Consider the following 19,067-nt stretch of genomic DNA (forward strand, 5'->3'; position numbering starts at 1 on the left):
TTATACTTGAGGGCTCCACGCCAATTCTTTTTGCAATGTAAAATAGTTGACTATTGTTGTATTTATGATCATATTTATAAGCATAGTATCGTTTGTTTTGATGTACTGGGAAGTTATAGAACACTGCTGTTCTTTTTGTTAAAGGGGAACATTATCACCAGACCTATGTAAGCGTCAATATATACCTTGATGTTGCAGAATAAAGACCATATATTTTTTTAACCGATTTCGGAACTCTAAATGGGTGAATTTTCGCGAATTAAACGCCTTTCTAATATTCGCTCTCGGAGCGATGACGTCACAACGTGGCGTCACATCGGGAAGCAATCCGCCATTTTCTCAAACACCGAGTCAAATCAGCTCTGTTATTTTCCGTTTTTTCGACTGTTTTCCGTACCTTGGAGACATCATGCCTCTTCGGTGTGTTGTCGGAGGGTGTAACAACACGAACAGGGACGGATTCAAGTTGCACCAGTGGCCCAAAGATGCGAAAGTGGCAAGAAATTGGACGTTTGTTCCGCACACTTTACCGACGAAAGCTATGCTACGACAGAGATGGCAAGAATGTGTGGATATCCTGCGACACTCAAAGCAGATGCATTTCCAACGATAAAGTCAAAGAAATCTGCCGCCAGACCCCCATTGAATCTGCCGGAGTGTGTGAGCAATTCAGGGACAAAGGACCTCGGTAGCACGGCAAGCAATGGCGGCAGTTTGTTCCCGCAGACGAGCGAGCTAAACCCCCTATCGACCCTAGCTTCCCTGGCCTGCTGACATCAACTCCAAAACTGGACAGATCAGCTTTCAGGAAAAGAGCGCGGATGAGGGTATGTCTACAGAATATATTAATTGATGAAAATTGGGCTGTCTGCACTCTCAAAGTGCATGTTGTTGCCAAATGTATTTCATATGCTGTAAACCTAGTTCATAGATGTTAGTTTCCTTTAATGCCAAACAAACACATACCAATCGTTGGTTAGAAGGCGATCGCCGAATTCGTCCTCGCTTTCTCCCGTGTCGCTGGCTGTCGTTTCGTTTTCGTCGGTTTCGCTTGCATACGGTTCAAACCGATATGGCTCAATAGCTTCAGTTTCTTCTTCAATTTCGTTTTCGCTACCTGCCTCCACACTACAACCATCCGTTTCAATACATGCGTAATCTGTTGAATCGCTTAAGCCGCTGAAATCCGAGTCTGAATCCGAGCTAATGTCGCTATAGCTTGCTGTTCTTTCCGCCATGTTTGTTTGTGTTGGCTTCACTATGTGACGTCACAGGAAAATGGACGGGTGTTTATAACGATGGTTAAAATCAGGCACTTTGAAGCTTTTTTTAGGGATATTGCGTGATGGGTAAAATTTTGAAAAAAAATTTGAAAAATATAATAAGCCACTGGGAACTGATTTTTAATGGTTTTAAAAATTCTGAAATTGTGATAATGTTCCCCTTTAATGTATAGTTTCCTCCTAGCAGCTGATACTGATATTTAAATTATGTTGTTGCTCACTGATCTTAAATACTTTACAGCACTTTTCACTAAAGTAGCAGATTTTAAAAGTATATGGGTTCAGTTTTTTTAATCTTTTTTAATCATGGTATCGAATAAGTATTGAGAATCGTAGAAATTCATAGATATTGAAATCAATTATTGAAACTCTGGTATCGTGCACTGAAATAAATGACCATTAAAACTACGGCAAGCAATTGTTAAAAAGCAACAGTAAAAACACAGTAAAATCAAAAATAGTTGATCAAAGTAGTAAAAGCAGTGGATTCCTGCAAACTAAGAAACAGTAGATAACCTAAATAGCTTTGGTTAAAATACGTAGAAAACACATGACTTTACTGTGAAAATGTAAAATTAATTTGCAAATACTGTAATGTCACAAGCAATGTTCCCTCTAATTTTTCATGTGTGTGAGCAAACGCACAAACTCCCTGAGCATTCAGTGGAGCACATGTGAGCAACATCAGGCGTGCACACTGTGGCCACACCAGTGTCACACCTGTCCCAAACCTGACATCATAGCAATTTAAATGTTTTATTTAAATAATTTTCTGATATAAGTGATTTTGCCCTCTTACAATGACCATGACAAAAAACATGTTTTTCATGATCTATGTGCTAGTATTGTATGTATGGCTGCGGGTCCTGCCTTTAAAAGAAATGTTACCCCTTTCAGAGATTACATTTAGTTCCTGTAACTTTCCTGTAACTGTAAAATACATCTTTTTAATATCATTTATGACATCTAGTGACAATATTTCATGAATAATATCCTTAGATTAACATTCTTAATAAATGGCAGTAAAATAAGCACACATCTGATTGAGGAGTCAGAGTGTTACAACCTGGCATTTACACATTGTGTGGCGTTGGGGTTGTCCGACTTTTTGTGTGGCCATAAACGCAACACTGGCTAAGTGCCATGAGTGCTTGTGTTGGTGCAGGTGAGACAGAGCGAGCGGCTTCTGTTGAAACAACGGATGATAACGTTGGTTTAAGCCTGGTTTCTATGGCAGAAAATTACCAGTTTTTATAGATAAAAGTTTTTTTTACTCATGTTTTTGGTGTGGTTACAAACAGTTTTGCTCAATAAAGTGATTGATGGAATTCATGTCCGTAAAGTGTCTCGACAGACGATAATTGAACTGTGTTGACAAAGATTGTTTATTCATTGGGGCCACTCTTGTTGTCACCTGTGACTCACAGAGTTGCATTGCAAAATCATACAGAATAAACTGTAATGTGTTTATTTTGTTTAAAGTTCAGATGGGATTTTTGATTTTCTGCGCGGCATTAATTTGCTGTGCACAGAGGACGCGTGAGCATTGCACAATTGCGCAGGTGCGCACCTTAGAGGGAGCGTTGGTCACAAGCATGCAATTACTCTAAAATGTACGGTATTATTCTGTCTAAATTAAATGTTTTGCAGATTGTACATTTCAATTTGTAGAGTACCTTAAAGGTGCCATATGTAGTAATGTGGCTAGAAAAGGTACTGCAATTCTGTAGTCCCCTCCCACTCTCCATGACTGAGGTTGCCAGATACGAAGCGGAATCCGAATCCTACTCCAATGAACTACAAATGGCAATAGACGAGTCCTATGCTGTATGTTTCTCTTGTTTATGCTTCTTGCAAGATGGTTTACTAAGTAATTATGCCATATTTTACTGATGTCAGTTAGCCAAATGTATTTGTAAAGTTAGCAGCAATATTTTAGTCGGGAGTCGGGACAGATTGTTGGCATTACCCTGCTAAAATGTGTAGTTTGACTGCACGGACCACCATCGAAATAATTATATTTAATAATATATGATATATTATATATGGCATAGGCCTACTTTGATGACAAGCCAAGGCCAACAGTAAAATAACCGCCACATTTCGTTCAGCATAACTCCATGTTGCATCCTACCTGATGCTCTGCATTCTCTTCCATGTACACACATCACCATTTTTCAGTGCAGAGTGCAATTCTATTAGCCTACCCACATTATGCATAAACCACGTTACGCATAAATCATATAACCTACTACCATGTCAATACACAAAGTAGAAAATCATTACATGTAATGCATTATATTGTGCCAAGCAAATAACACCCCATATGTGTTTGATGCATTCAGTATCAGAAACTGCACTTGCATGCTAAGTAAGCATTACCTAGTGTGATAGCGCTTCGCTCCTAAGCATTCCTTGCACGAACATACCAGCTTTGTTAGACAAGATCATAGACTGTATTTGACAATATAGTTTACATACAAAATGTCCATTTTCATTTATTACAAGTAATAAGAAAACGTAAATGCCTGACTTACCTATCAAGGAGGAAATTGGCAAGTTTGGCGTCTTCTCCGCCTTCAATCGTCTCCATCTTTCAAAGACATCCCGATACAAATCCTTGTTTTGTTCCTGGCTTTGTCATGAATAAGTTGATAATCGTAAGGACGCCTTTTAGATTTACTAAGGTCTGACATGTTTAGTAACTTTACCAGTGGCAGTAGCTCCACAAAGAGGGCGGTGCGTAACTGGCAACCTGGATGTCACGCACTCACAGACTTTCTAATTGGTCAAACGGTGGAGGGCGGGGCATCTGTGTTCTAATAATCAGCATATATTCTGCATATACCGTATTTTTTGGACTATAAATCGCAGTTTTTTTCATAGTTTGGCCGGGGGTGCGACTTATACTCAGGAGCGACTTATGTGTGAAATTATTAACACATTACCGTAAAATATCAAATAATATTATTTAGCTCATTCACGTAAGAGACTAGACGTATAAGATTTCATGGGATTTAGCGATTAGGAGTGACAGATTGTTTGGTAAACGTATAGCATGTTCTATATGTTATAGTTATTTGAATGATTCTTACCATAATATGTTACGTTAACATACCAGGCACGTTCTCAGTTGGTTATTTATGCCTCATATAACGTACACTTATTCAGCCTTTACTATTCTTTATTTATTTTAAATTGCCTTTCAAATGTCTATTCTTGGTGTTGGGTTTTATCAATTACATTTCCCCAAAAATTGCGACTTATACTCCAGTGCGACTTATATATGTTTTTTTCCTTCTTTATTATGCATTTTCGGCCGGTGCGATTTATACTCCGGTGCGACTTATACTCCGAAAAATACGGTACATAAAGACAAACACTAAATCCATCCACCCATTTTCCACCGCTTGTCCCTCTCGGGATCATGGGCTGCTGGAGCCTATCCCATGGACCCTGGACAAGTCGCCACCTCATTACAAGGGCCACAGACACTTAATTGATTGTGTAAACTATTTTCAACATTTAAGAGTCGCTTCTGTACGCACAAGTTTAGAAGAGCACCTGGTTTATCATGTAGATTGTACATACTTTCACGTTTGCACACATTTTAATACACACAAACCCTTAGTAGATCAGACCCAGAGTCTTCTGTCATGTTTTAAAAGCCGCTGTCATTTAGTCATCTGCCATAAAATCAGAAATACAATTGGACTCCTTGGATTAAGTGTTAGCGTTTCAGCCATCGATCCAATTATTTCATGATATTTTTTCACCTTTATGATCTCTCAGAGAAAAAAGTATCATTTTTGCATTTCAGTCACAATAGTTAGACGATGGAAAAACAGTCCAGCGTTCCCCGAAGATGAAAGAAGATAAACAGACATAATTGAACTCACATGCTTCCTCCAGCATTAGGCAAGAGCAGCATGTGTTCGTGTGTGTGTGTGTGTCTGTGTTTGTGTGTGTGTGTGTGTGTGTGTGTGTGTGTGTGTGTGCGTGTGTGTGTGTGTGTGTGTGTGTGTGTGTGTGTGTGTGTGCGCAAGTCAGAGGGACATTTTAAGACGGATTTTGAGACGACCACTTCCTTTCAAAACAAATTGAATCCAAGAGAGAATAAAATAATACTGAGTATCAGGAAGGGATTATGAGCTCATAAACTACTCGTTTGAGCGTCTTGGTTATGTTTCAATTTTACAGGTTTGCACACCTTTTCTTGCAACTGACTTTGCAGCTTTTTGAGCAGCAGGCGTCTTCACAGTTTTAAATACACTGCCATAGCGATACTGGTGTTATAGCTGGCTGATTGAATTGTATTTAAATATAGACATAGTTCCAACACAATGAATGCAACTGATGTGCTGTACAGAGAGTTTATAGCTAATGCTGACCTGAGCTGGGTTTTTGAGTAAAGTATGATGTGTTCAGTAATGCGGACGCTGTATCGATCAGTTATGGTGAAGAAGGAGCTGAGCCGGAAGGCAAAGCTCTCAATTTACCGGTCGATCTACGTTCCCATCCTCACCTATGGTCATGAGCTTTGGGTTATGACCGAAAGGACAAGATCACGGGTACAAGCGGCCGAAATGAGTTTCCTCCGCCGGGTGGCGGGGCTCTCCCTTAGAGATAGGGTGAGAAGCTCTGCCATCCGGGGGGAGCTCAAAGTAAAGCCGCTGCTCCTCCACATCGAGAGGAGCCAGATGAGGTGGTTCGGGCATCTGGTCAGGATGCCACCCGAACGCCTCCCTAGGGAGGTGTTTAGGGCACATCCGACCGTTAGGAGGCCGCGGGGAAGACCCAGGACACGTTGGGAAGACTATGTCTCCCGGCTGGCCTGGGAACGTCTCGGGGTCCCACAGGAGGAGCTGGACGAAGTGGCTAGGGAGAGGGAAGTCTGGGCTTCCCTACTTAGGCTGCTGCCCCCGCGACCCGACCTCGGATAAGCGGAAGAAGATGATGTGTTGAAGCGCAATGTATTTTTCTCTTCTCGCGGAATGTTGGCGAAACATTTGGTACAAATAACACAAAAAACAGTGAAGAAGTCTCATATGTTCGCGCCATGATTGTTTACTGTGAACTTTGGGGAAGTTTACGACCTCCTACGAGGTACTAGAAAAAGAGCGCTTGATTTGCTCACCCAAACCCAACACCTCCAGCACACTACAGGTAATCTCGTCTGATTTAAGTTTTTTTTTTTATATTTATTGGTTTGACGTCACAATTCTACGGAGCCCCTAAAGGGACATGGAGGGAAAAAAATGTTTTGAAAACAAGCCATGGAGGAGCCTACCCATCATCCGTGGGAAAAATGTATTGATTTCTAGATCAGTATTAGCCTAACATATAAAGACATCAAATCGTATTATGGTCCCACAACAGAACACAGATGATGGGTAGGCTCCCGCATGCTCCCGCTCCTCCATCATGTCTGTTTCACTTCCGGTTCACCATCGCTGTGTCTGTTTTACTTCCAGTTCACTGACATAGGGAAAAAACCTTTTGCAAGATCTCGCAAAAAGTATTGCGAGATCTCGCAATACTTTTGCATGTCCATGTCCCTTTAGGGGCTCCGTACAACTCCTCATATCAGCTTGAAAATGGTCTATCTGATAATTATCGTGCACACATACTATGTACCGTGTTCAATGATCCGTAGCAAAACATCTGATTAGGAGGAAAAATGCGTGAGTTTTCTTGCTAATTCTCACACATCAGCATTAGCATGCTATTTGTTTTGCTGTGTAAAGATAGTGTCTTGTACAAACTGATAATAAGATAATAATCTTCGTGAACAAGATGTCAAATCACTGTCACAAGTGTCCACCTTTTACATGTGCATCATTTGTTCTTGTTCTTGTTCTTCCAGGAAGGATCAAAATCTCCTGTCCACCATAAACTGCTGGTATTTGGTGCTGGACCAGACCAGGCGGGAGAGCAGAGACCACGCCACACTCAGCGACATCTACAACAACAACGTCATTGTGCGTCTGGCGCACGTAGGCGAGGATGTCCTCAGACTTTTCAAAAAGGTCAGATTTATGAATGCATCGTCAGTATGATGCCATGCCGTGCAAAATATTACAGAATATTTATTTATGCTTTCATTGTATTTTACTTCAGGCCATTTAAGTATTTTTTTATTCCAAGTAATGTTTCAAAAGACTGTAAATGTAGTTGATACGTTATGTTACGTTATGAGTTCATGTTAGCTCGTTAGAGTTAATGCAACTGGCTCTGGCCAGAATGACAGAAGGTGTCAATCAATCTCTCATTCAAAGTTCATTTATATAACCCTTAATCACAAGTGTCTCAAAGGGCTGCACAAGCCACAATGACATCCTCGGCTCAGATCCCACATCAGGGCAGGAGAACACTCAACCCAATGGGCACACATTAGGTACATAAGTACACCTACTGCGAGCTTATGTTACCATTAGTGGTATAACAGAAAACATTTTTTTGAAAACAGTCTATATTTTTCAAAATTACAAATTTTTTTACCTGCTTGAAAAAAATTCATGGACGCTTCTGCCGTTCACTCAGCCTGTCTCGTCGACACGTACGGGCAGCGAGCGCATGCACACATACAAAAGTAGTCTAAGAGAAGCAACTAACAATTTGCAGTTGTGGTGTTGTTTTTATAGTATATACATTCAATGACAGCGCATGCTAACTATCTAAATCGCTATCATTAGCTAACAACACCCATAGCTAATGCACGTGCTATGTACGTACGTAGTTACGTAATTACATCCTAGAAGACTTAATAGGGTGAGATATAACGCTGAAAATACATTGGAAAGTTAGCGCCCTCTAGGCATCTGCCTAAATGTTGTAAACAGCCCCTTTAAGTAAGTGCAAGTAAAAAACATACAATTAAAAACAAGTATTGTACTCCAGTATTATAACTAATCAAGTGGCAATGATTAATGTGTTGCTACTACGACATGAGGTTTTTTATTATTATACATGGAATACTCGTGATGAAATAGTATCGATCAAAACCACTACTTTATTCTGCACAGAGTAGTAAAAACACAATCAGCTCAGTTTGACACAACTAATAGGGGTGCTCAAAAAATAGATTTGCATACGAATTTCGATTCTTATTTATACCAATTCAAAATGTTCTTTTTTAATTTCCAAAATGTTTACATTTTCGAAAATCTATTTATTTATTATAATTTTCTGAATAATCCATTTTTCCAACCTGTGGCGTTTTGTCACGTTGTCAGGTGTCTCTGCTGCCTCTTCTTCTTACCTAGCATCTGGCTACATGGTACTATTTGATCGAATACTCTTTTACAGTGGTTCTCAAAGTGGATTTCAGGGCCCCCATTTAGAGGGGACTAAATTGACCCTTACATTGTCTGTAATTCTTGCCCCGTTTGCACTGCACACCAAATCGGATTTTGTTTGCCAGTCTAAACGCGCCGACATGCTTCAAATTTGATTGTTTGGCATCAGATTCAGGCCACATCAGTAAGGTAGTCCGAATCCGATCTGAGCTCCTCAAATGGGACTACAGTCTAAACAGTAATGCGACCTGAATGCGACCCGTATATGTGACTTTTTCCTCAGCTTTGGGCGAGCTCTGTCGTTTGTTGGACGTAGACAGCCAGCAGAAGTGGATACTTCATCACAACTATATATTTTGATCCTGAAGAAATAGCGATTGTTGAAGGACTGGAATTGACGCTGTGGCGTATTTGCTTATTAATTGGAAAATAAAGCTAACGTTGAGCCACGCTGATGTCCGTGCCTCCTCTACTTACCAACCATAAATAGATTAGAACCATCCAAAATATATTGCAATTACAGTATATATATAAATTCATACATTATATTACTTTCATTTATTTTTACGTAAAAAAACACAAATTTTTAAGGTGTGGCGACTTTTATTTGATATTGTAGTAGTAGTAGCCACTTTGCTCATTTACGAAATCCGGTCAACTTCCTTTGTTTTCTCTTTGTTGAGCTGCACATGCAAAATACGTCAAGGCCACATTGGGGCCACTGGAGTTTCTCAGTCTCTCACTGTCGGGGTTCCATGGACCACCAAGGACTGACATGACTGGAGCAGTTTTGACTTTGTTTTATTATTTAAATAAAACATTAGTGTAGGTCAGGTCGCTTTTCAGCTCCTTCCTCTTTCCACTGCTTGCTCTTCCGGTTGCTTTTCAGCCGCCCTCGTCGTAGTAAGCAAACAAATATTAAATACATAAATAATCTTTGTCTCAATAAAAAAAAGAAAAGAAAAAAAAAAGGGTTCAAGATGTTCATCATAATTCTTGTTCTGTGTACTTTGTGAACACATGTAGTTTGAACAGTCTCTTAAACTGAATCATATTGGTGCTTTGTTTGATTTATTTGCTTAATCCATTCCAAAATTTAATTCCACATACAGATATGCCAAAGGTATTACGTGTTGTATGAGCATACAAATGTTAGCTGGAAAAATCAGATTTAGAAAAAAAATACTATTTGGGTAGTCTCTGACAGGGTACAAATGAAACCAGATGGACCTCAATTTGATGAAGGATAGACCTTGAAATTTAGAATTTTGAGAAACTGTTTTGGGAGGGGGTCTAAAGTGATATTTTCAAGTCTGTAACTCTGACACACACACACTCATTGAGACAAACGTTAGTGTCTCTTTTTCAAGTGTGAAATGGCCAAGACAACACAGGCCTGCAAAAATTACAGGACAATGATAGGCTTATAGCATCCTTAAAACAGTACATATTAACTAGGAAACTTAAGGAGAAGCAGCAAATCAATAGTGAACCTAATTAGTTAGTTACCTACCATTCATCTTCCAGCAAGGAGGAGAACTTTGAGTGCGTTTTAAGGTAGGTGCTGAGGTGTGTGTGAAAGATAGACACCAATACCTGTTAGGGTTGTACGGTATACCGGTATTGGTATAGTACCTCGATACTAATGAATCATATTCGATACTCTCCCGCCTCTGAAAAGTAACGGTCCGCCCCCCTCCGGTACCAAAATATTGGCATCAGGACAACATTAATACCTGCTAAACGTTGCTGATTGGTTAATATTGAGTGGTGCCTTCTGTGGTTGGTTAGATTAAGACACATGGGACTGATGGATTGGTCTGGGATTGGTTATCTCGGCCAGTCAATCATAGTTACTCGTACTATGGCAAGCCCTGTCAACCTAAGTTTATTAACATGAATAAAATACATCTGGAGTAGTGAGTGCGTGGGGAAATATAAACGTGAGAAATGTCAAGTGTGACGCATGGTGTGAGAACGGGTTCAACTGTCACGCTCAAAGCGTGAGACTTGCCAGCTCTGATATCATTAAGAATGGGACAGCAGGATGCTAATGTTAGCAACACTAGCTTTGTGAGCTACATGCTAACATTACATTTTAACATCATGCCAGGTTAGCAACACTAGCATAGTTATGTGGGCTACATTACTGATTACCATCATGCATATTAGCTGAAGAAAAACTAAATGATGAAACGTACAACTCCCACATCTGTAACTGACTGATGGCGGTTGGTCATTACAATCAATCTAACTGCTCCACTCTATATTCCTACTCGTGAGTTATACGGTCTGCGCTAGTCACGCGCATTGTGAATACAATCGCGTGTTTGTCTGACGTAGTTGCTATAAGAGATCTGTTAAGTATGCACTTTGTGTGCAGATAGGAAAGCACTTGTGGTTCATGAGGCTGTGATGCATGTTTGTGTTCCAGAGAAGATAAATCTCTTTTGTTTGACCACAAAGACAGCCAGGATTATTTATGTCCTCTTGGGGGTTCGCTTCTGTCACGATGTCGGCCTTTAATGGCCTTTAGCCAGCATCCACCTTGTCCTTCATGTGCTCAGTGCGAATGAGAACTATCTTCATCCTAAAAAGCTTTGATATATCACACATGTGCGTCTGGAAGGAGCGTGTCTTGTTTTTTGCGGAGTAAACAGAGCGAATGTGCTGAGGTTCAAATCTCATGGAAACAGAGGTTGTTATTTTTTGACAAGTTCTCCCATAATTTGAGAGTGAACTTCACACTAAGGCTTACCTTTGACACCTTTCTTCCGCGGGGCCTCCGAGTCATGCCAATGGACAAGTTTTGTTCTTCATAGCACCCGAACAACAAAAAGGTGATAACACTGAGCAAAAAATGTGTGTTGAATGTAATGTTTTCACAAGTTGATACATCCAAACTACCATTATACTTCATACTAGTGTTGTCCCGATACCAATATTTTGGTACCAGTACCCGTACTAAAATTGCTTCGATAATTTTCGGTACTTTTCGATACTTTTCTAAATAAAGGGGACCACAAAAAATTGCATTATTGGCTTTATTTTAACAAAAAATCTTACGGTACATTAAACATATGTTTCTTATTGCAAGTTCGTCCTTGAATAAAATAGTGAACATACAAGACAACTTGTCTTTTAGTAGTAAGTAAACAAACAAAGGCTTCTAATTTAGTCTGCTGACGTATGCAGTAACATATTGTGTCATTTATCATTCTATTATTTTGTCAACATTATTAAGGACAAGTGGTAGAAAATGAATTATTCATCTACTTGTTCATTCACTGTTAATATCTGCATACTTTCTCTTTTAACATGTTCTATTTACACTTATGTTAAAATGTAATAATCACTTATTCTTCTGTTGTTTCATACTTTACATTAGTTTTGGATGATACCACAAATTTACGTATCAATCCGATACCAAGTAGTTACAGGATCCTACATCGGTCATATTCAAAGTCCTCATGTGTACAGGGACATATTTCCTGAGTTTATAAACATAATATACATTAAAAAAAAGGAAAGAATATGTTCTGATGCCAAAAAATTTTAGACATAATCATAGTAGTATCGCTCCTGTACTTGGTATCATTACAGTGGATGTCAGGTGTAGATCCACCAATGGCGTTTGTTTACATTTTTACGCCGGTGAGCTATGGTGTGTAGTGAATCATGTTTAGCTATTCCTCGTCCTGCAGGGATGATATTTGTAAGAAACTTTCTTTACTTGTTGCCATGGAGGCGAGGATTAGTGATTTAGAAGTAGCTACAACTCTGCCGACAGCGGCTGGATATTAGGCTCTAGCTAGTTAGCCATGTCTTAAAGCACCTCTTCCTGAGGGCGTTTCAGTGTTATAACTTCACCTTTATCGTTAGTTTTTAAGCCAAAATGCGTCCGTTCTCCCTTTTCTGTCTACACACTGTGTCTGCTTGTGAGTACTCCGTGATTGTGCGCTGCCGAACAACACTTTTTGAAAGACACTGTTTGTGTCTAATGTCCGCTAGTGTTGTCATTAGGGCTGCAACAACTAATCGATTAAATCGATTATAAAAAATAGTTGGCGATTAATTTAGTCATTGATTCGTTGGATGTATGCTATGCGCATGCGCAGAGGCTACTTTTTTTTTTTTAATTTTTGTTTTACTTTTATTTATAATCTGCAACATTTACAAACAGCTGAGAAACAATAATCAAAATATTAGGGGTGTAACGGTACGTGTATTTGTATCGAACTGTTTCGGTACGGGGGTTTCGTTTCGGTGCGGAAGTGTACCGAACGAGTTTCCACACGGACATATTAAGTAGCGTACTGCACGTTGTGTAAACAATACTAAGTGCCGGACATGTGAGGCATTTATGAAACTCCGCCCTGACAGCCCCGCAAAAGATGACATGTCCGGTGAAAAGAGGACGTATGGTCAGTCTATACGTAGCCCGTTAGCAGCTAGCATGCTAGCAAAAGAGGACTAGCAGCGACCGGGCTAGGTCCTGACCATACGTCCTCTTTTCACCGGACATGTCATCTTTTGCGGGGCTGTCGGGCGGTGTTTCTTAAATGCCTCAAATGTCCGGCATTTTGAGTTAGGGTTGCGTGTATTTTCAATGTACGTTCAGGGTTAAGAAGGTTAAAAACACAACAAATTGTGCGTGCAGCAGTATTCGTGAGGGAGGGGGACAGACAGAGAGAGCGAGAGAGTTGTGATAAATGCGCATGCGTCGTCAGGCTCTGCTTTTTATCAATACATTTATCAGATTTTATTAGGGTCCGCAATGGCCCATTGCAAAAGGACTCCCCCTTATGCAATGGGACATAAGGACCTATTGTTATTCTAAGGTTTTATTAGGGCCCGCAATGGCCCATTGCAAAAGGACTCCCACAGGGAGTCCTTATGCAATGGGACATAAGGACCTATTGAATTTCTAAGGTTTTATTATTATTATTATTATTATTATTATTCTTTTTTCTTCCGCCGCCAGATTAAACTGTAATTTGACCCACTTAACATGCTTCAAAACTCACCAAATTTGACCCACACATCAGGACCTGCGAAAATTACTTTTTTAAAAAAAAAAACGAACCCCAAAACTCAAAATTGCGCTCTAGCGCCCCCTAGGAAAAAAAACAACTAGACTGCCTGTAACTCCCACTAGGAAGGTCGGAAATACATGAAACAAAATCCGCTATGTAGGTCTGACTCAGACCTAACTTTCATAATGATACATTCTTGGGCTAAAATCAACAGGAAGTTGGCAATTCCCCCTTCAATACAAAAAAGTACTAAAAACAGTCACTTTTGCCTCTTTGAGCTGTAATTTGACCCTCTTAACATGCTTCAAAACTCACCAAACTGAACACACACATCAGGACTGGCTAAAACTGTGATCTAATGAAAAAACCTAACCCCAAATCTAAAAATTGTGCTCTACAGCAATTTTTTTATAAAACGCACAAAAAACTGCTCCTCGGATGAAAAATCTGACAAAACTGCCTGTAACTCCCACTGGGAAGGTCGGAGAGACATGAAACAAAAACCTCTCCGTAGGTCTCACTTAGACCTACATTTCATAAATTGACAACCCCCAGCAAAAATATACAGGAAGTTTGCTATTCCCCCTTCAACACAACATTTTTGTAAAAACCCGTCACCTTTCTTCAAACATTATCTCCTCTGAGCGCGTTTGTTGTTTCGGCTTCAAACTAACACAGGAGAGAGATTGAACCCTTCTGATTAAAAGTTGGCGAAAGAGTTGTGATACCTGCTCCGGTTTTGATTTTATGACCCTTCAAAGACCCGCTGCACTGATGCTCCTGCGGTGCTGTTTTTTTAAGATGGCTGCTCAAAAGCAGGAAGCACCAACGTGCCCACACAATGCAGACAAGGTAGGTACACTAGACAAAAGTCTTGGGACACTTCAGACTAAAAGTAGACAAAAGTATTGGGACACTTAGGACTAGCACCTGCCAAATACGCGGGCCCGACCAACGCTGCTTGCAGCTTTAATTATTATTCTTTTTTCTTCCGCCGCCAGATTAAACTGTAATTTCACCCACTTAACATGCTTCAAAACTCACCATATTTGACCCACACATCAGGACCTGCGAAAATTACCTTTAAAAAAAAAACCAAACCCCAAAACTCAAAATTGCGCTCTAGCGCCCCCTAGGAAAAAAAAAAACTAGACTGCCTATATCTCCCACTAGGAAGATCGGAGAGACATGAAACAAAAACCTTTATGTAGGTCTGACTCAGACCTAGTTTTCATAATTGTATATCATCGGGCAGAAATCTACAGGAAGTTGGCTATTCCCCCTTCAAGACAAAAAAGTACTAAAAAAACACACTTTTGGCTCTTTGAGCTGCATTTTGACCCCCTTAACATGCTTCAAAACTCACCAAACTGAACGCACACATCAGGACTGGCAAATACTGTGATCTAATAAATAAACCTAACCCCAAATTCAAAAATTGCGCTCTAGAGCAATTTCTGAATAAAACGGAGAAAAAACTGCTCCTCGGAAGAAAAAAATTACAAAACTGCCTGTAACTCCCACCGGGAAGGTCGGAGAGACATGAAACAAAAACCTCTCCGTAGGTCTCACTTAGACCTACATTTCATAAATTGACAACCCCCAGCAAAAATATACAGGAAGTTTGCTATTCCCCCTTCAACACTACATTTTTGTAAAAACCCGTCACCTTTCTTCAAACATTATCTCCTCTGAGCGCGTTTGTTGTTTCGGCTTCAAACTAACACAGGAGAGACATTGAACCCTTCTGATTAAAAGTTGGTGAAAGAGTTGTGATACCTGCTCCGGTTTTGATTTTATGACCCTTCAAAGACCCGCTGCACTGATGCTCCTGCGCTGCTGTTTTTTTAAGATGGCTGCTCAAAAGCAGGAAGCACCAACGTGCCCACACAATGCAGACAAGGTAGGTACACTAGACAAAAGTCTTGGGACACTTCAGACTCAAAGTAGACAAAAGTATTGGGACACTTAGGACTAGCACCTGCCAAATACGCGGGCCCGACCAACGCTGCTTGCAGCTTTAATATTTTTTATTATCTATAGCAGGGGTGTCAAAAGTGTGCATTTTTGTAACATTTTCCTTGTTTTATTTGGCAAGTTGAAAGAACATGGCGCCAGTATGCTGTTTTTTTCCAAATAAAATACTGGAAAGGATAGAAATGTAGTTCGTCTCTTTTATCCGATTATTAATTGATTAATCGAAGTAATAATCGACAGATTAATCGATCATCAAATTCATCGTTAGTTGCAGCCCTAGTTGTCATACGTATCGATACTTCAATACTAAGGTGATACCAACATGCAAAAAAGACATTGATACCTACTTTTCCAGTATCGTCAGTGCAGAACACTGTACAACATTTTTCCTAAACGAACTGCATCGATTCTCAGAGTGTGAGCACTGAGTCTCGGCTAAAGAAAAACACCCGATGTCTTTAAAAAATAAATGATCCAGTGTTTGTATATATTTATTTATTCATGATAGTCTGCCACAAATGTGGATTTGGTGCTTCTGTTTGGCCCCTTGCTCATAAACAAATGCTAATGGAAGTGAGTGAGTGTAGCATAACTGTAGGTGTGGGGTATCAACACACCTCCATACGCGCCTGCTTTGCCAGAGAATAAGACGTAGCAGAACTGATTTATGATGCACTTTAGCCACTTTGTCGCTATATTTAGCCATTAGAGACACATATTAAAAGTGAAAGAGAGGTATAGCTTGCGTTTATTCAATAATCAAATACAAACGGTCACAAGTGAAGGTGTAGATCCGCCACCACAAGCCCAGAGAGTGTGCATTACTACCACAGCGTGCAGAAAAGCTCCAAAAGCGTGCAAGCCGACGGTTATCACTTCCGTAAGTGCTACACACAGCTGAGAGACACTCTTCTGTTGTTTTGGCAACACTTTGAACACCACTGCTTTACTTATTTTACCAGGAAGGTAAAGTGTGGCCTGGGGGCCATTTGCTAAATACACCTCTTTAATGGCACATTGGAGAAATTTAAAAAGAAAAATACATAATGTAATGTGAAGAGGTTGAAATGTTGATACTGCTAATAAATAAAAACACAAAGAAAGATTTGTCCTTTAAACATTTTTTTAATCCTTTTTATTAGCCTATTTTATTACATATGACAAGTAAAATCTCATGTAAAAAATGTACAACATAAAGTCAATCAATCAATCAATCAATCTTTATTTATATAGCCCTAAATCACAAGTCTCTCAAAGGGCTGCACAAGCCACAACGACATCCTCGGTACAAAGCCCACATACGGGCAAGGAAAAACTCACCCCAGTGGGACGTCGATGTGAATGACTATGAGAAACCTTGGAGAGGACCGCATATGTGGGTAACCCCCCCCCTCTAGGGGAGACCGAAAGCAATGGATGTCGAGTGGGTCTGACATAATATTGTGAGAGTCCAGTCCATAGTGGATCCAACATAATAGTAAGAGTCCAGTCCATAGTGGGGCCAGCAGGACACCATCCCGAGCGGAGACGGGTCAGCAGCGCAGAGATGTTCCCTGCCGATGCACAGGCGAGCGGTCCACCCCGGGTCCTGACTCTGGACAGCCAGCACTTCATCCATGGCCACCGGACCTGTGCCCCCCCCCCCCCCCCCCCCCCCCCTCAAGGAAAAGGGGAGCAGAGGAGAAAAGAAAAGAAACGGCAGATCAACTGGTCTAACAGGGGGGCTATTTAAAGGCTAGAGTATACAAATGAGTTTTAAGATGGGACTTAAATGCTTCTACTGAGGTAGCATCTCTAATTGTTACCGGGAGGGCATTCCATAGTACTGGAGCCCGAATAGAAAACGCTCTATAGCCCGCAGACTTTTTTTGGGGCTCTGGGAATCACTAATAAGCCGGAGTTCTTTGAACGCAGATTTCTTGCCGGGACATATGGTACAATGCAATCGACAAGATAGGACGGAGCTAGACCGTGTAGTATTTTATACGTAAGTAGTAAAACCTTAAAGTCACATCTTAAGTGCACAGGAAGCCAGTGCAGGTGAGCCAGTATAGGCGTAATATGATCAAACTTTCTTGTTCTTGTCAAAAGTCTAGCAGCCGCATTTTGTACCAACTGTAATTTTTTAATGCTAGACATAGGGAGCCCCGAAAATAATACGTTACAATAGTCGAGACGAGACGTAACGAACGCATGAATAATGAGCTCAGCGTCGCTAGTGGATAAAATAGAACGAATTTTAGCGATATTACGGAGATGAAAGAAGGCCGTTTTAGTAACACTCTTAATGTGTGACTCAAACGAGAGAGTTGGGTCGAAGATAATACCCAGATTCTTTACTGATTCGCCTTGTGTAATTGTTTGGTTGTCAAATGTTAAGGTGGTATTATTAAATAAATGTCGGTGTTTAGCAGGACCGATAATCAGCATTACCGTTTTCTTGGCGTTGAGTTGCAAGAAGTTAGCGGACATCCATTGTTTAATTTCATTAAGACACGCCTCCAGCTGACTACAATCCGGCGTGTTGGTCAGTAGCAAGAAACACGTCAATAATAAATAAAGCAAAACATGTTCTAGACCAAAAATCACTTCATATTCTTTACTGCTCGCTAGTGTTACCATATCTGAGTTATTGTGTAGCAATATGGGGAAACAACTACAAAAGTGAGCTTCATTCACTAACGGTGTTACAAAAAAGATCAATTAGAATAATACATAATGTTGGATATAGAGAACATACAAACCCTTTATTTATTGAATCACAAATATTGAAATTCAACGATTTGGTGCATTTGCAAACAGCTAAAATTGTGTACAAAGCAAACTATAACCTGCTACCCAAGAATGTACAACAGTTCTTCTCAACAAAAGAGGAGAAGTATAACCTTAGAGCAGGGGTCCCCAAACTACAGCCTGCGGGCTGGATGCGGCCCCCGGCATCCAAAATCCGGCCCATAAGAAGTCCCAAGTAAGTTTTTTTTTGTTTTTTTTTTATTATTATTTTTTTAATCTTTCCTTTCTAATCCATTTTCTACCGCTTGTTACTCTTGGTGTCTCCTAGCCGCTCAGGCAAATCATATTGTCTAAAAATGAATTTTCCCATCGATAACGTGACAATGTTAAATGTTGATGAACATCAATGTTAATTGATGTTAAATGACAAAACGGATTATAAAGACAATGTATATATCTATATATATATCTCCAAACTTTTTGACTCGGGGGCCACATTGGGTTAAAAAAATTTGGCCGGGGGCCAGGCTGTATTTATATATATATATAAATATATATATACATACATTTTTTTAACCCAATGCGGCCCCCGAATCAAAAAGTTTAGAGACCCCTGCCTTAGAGAAACATTTAATTTAAAGCATTTGTATGCCCGTACAACACTTAAAACCTTTTAGCATATCCGTATGTGGAATTAAATTATGAAATGGATTAAGCAAAGGAATCAAACAAAGCACCAA

The 19,067-nt window shown here is 40.1% G+C and overlaps 1 protein-coding gene across 4 annotated transcripts in view; it reads left to right on the forward strand.

Annotated features, from left to right (window-relative positions):
* LOC133570846 (SLIT-ROBO Rho GTPase-activating protein 3-like) overlaps nt 1-19,067 on the forward strand; it is a 131,604-nt gene that overhangs the window by 54,744 nt on the left and 57,793 nt on the right. For all 4 annotated transcript variants that reach the window (XM_061923590.1, XM_061923592.1, XM_061923591.1 and 1 more), the window contains exon 3: nt 7,150-7,312. In XM_061923590.1, the coding sequence (XP_061779574.1) occupies nt 7,150-7,312 (163 nt within the window). The remainder of the gene's footprint in view (nt 1-7,149; nt 7,313-19,067) is intronic.

The sequence above is a fragment of the Nerophis lumbriciformis genome, linkage group LG28 (assembly GCF_033978685.3).
Source record: "Nerophis lumbriciformis linkage group LG28, RoL_Nlum_v2.1, whole genome shotgun sequence".
NCBI classification, from domain to species: Eukaryota; Metazoa; Chordata; class Actinopteri; order Syngnathiformes; family Syngnathidae; genus Nerophis; species Nerophis lumbriciformis.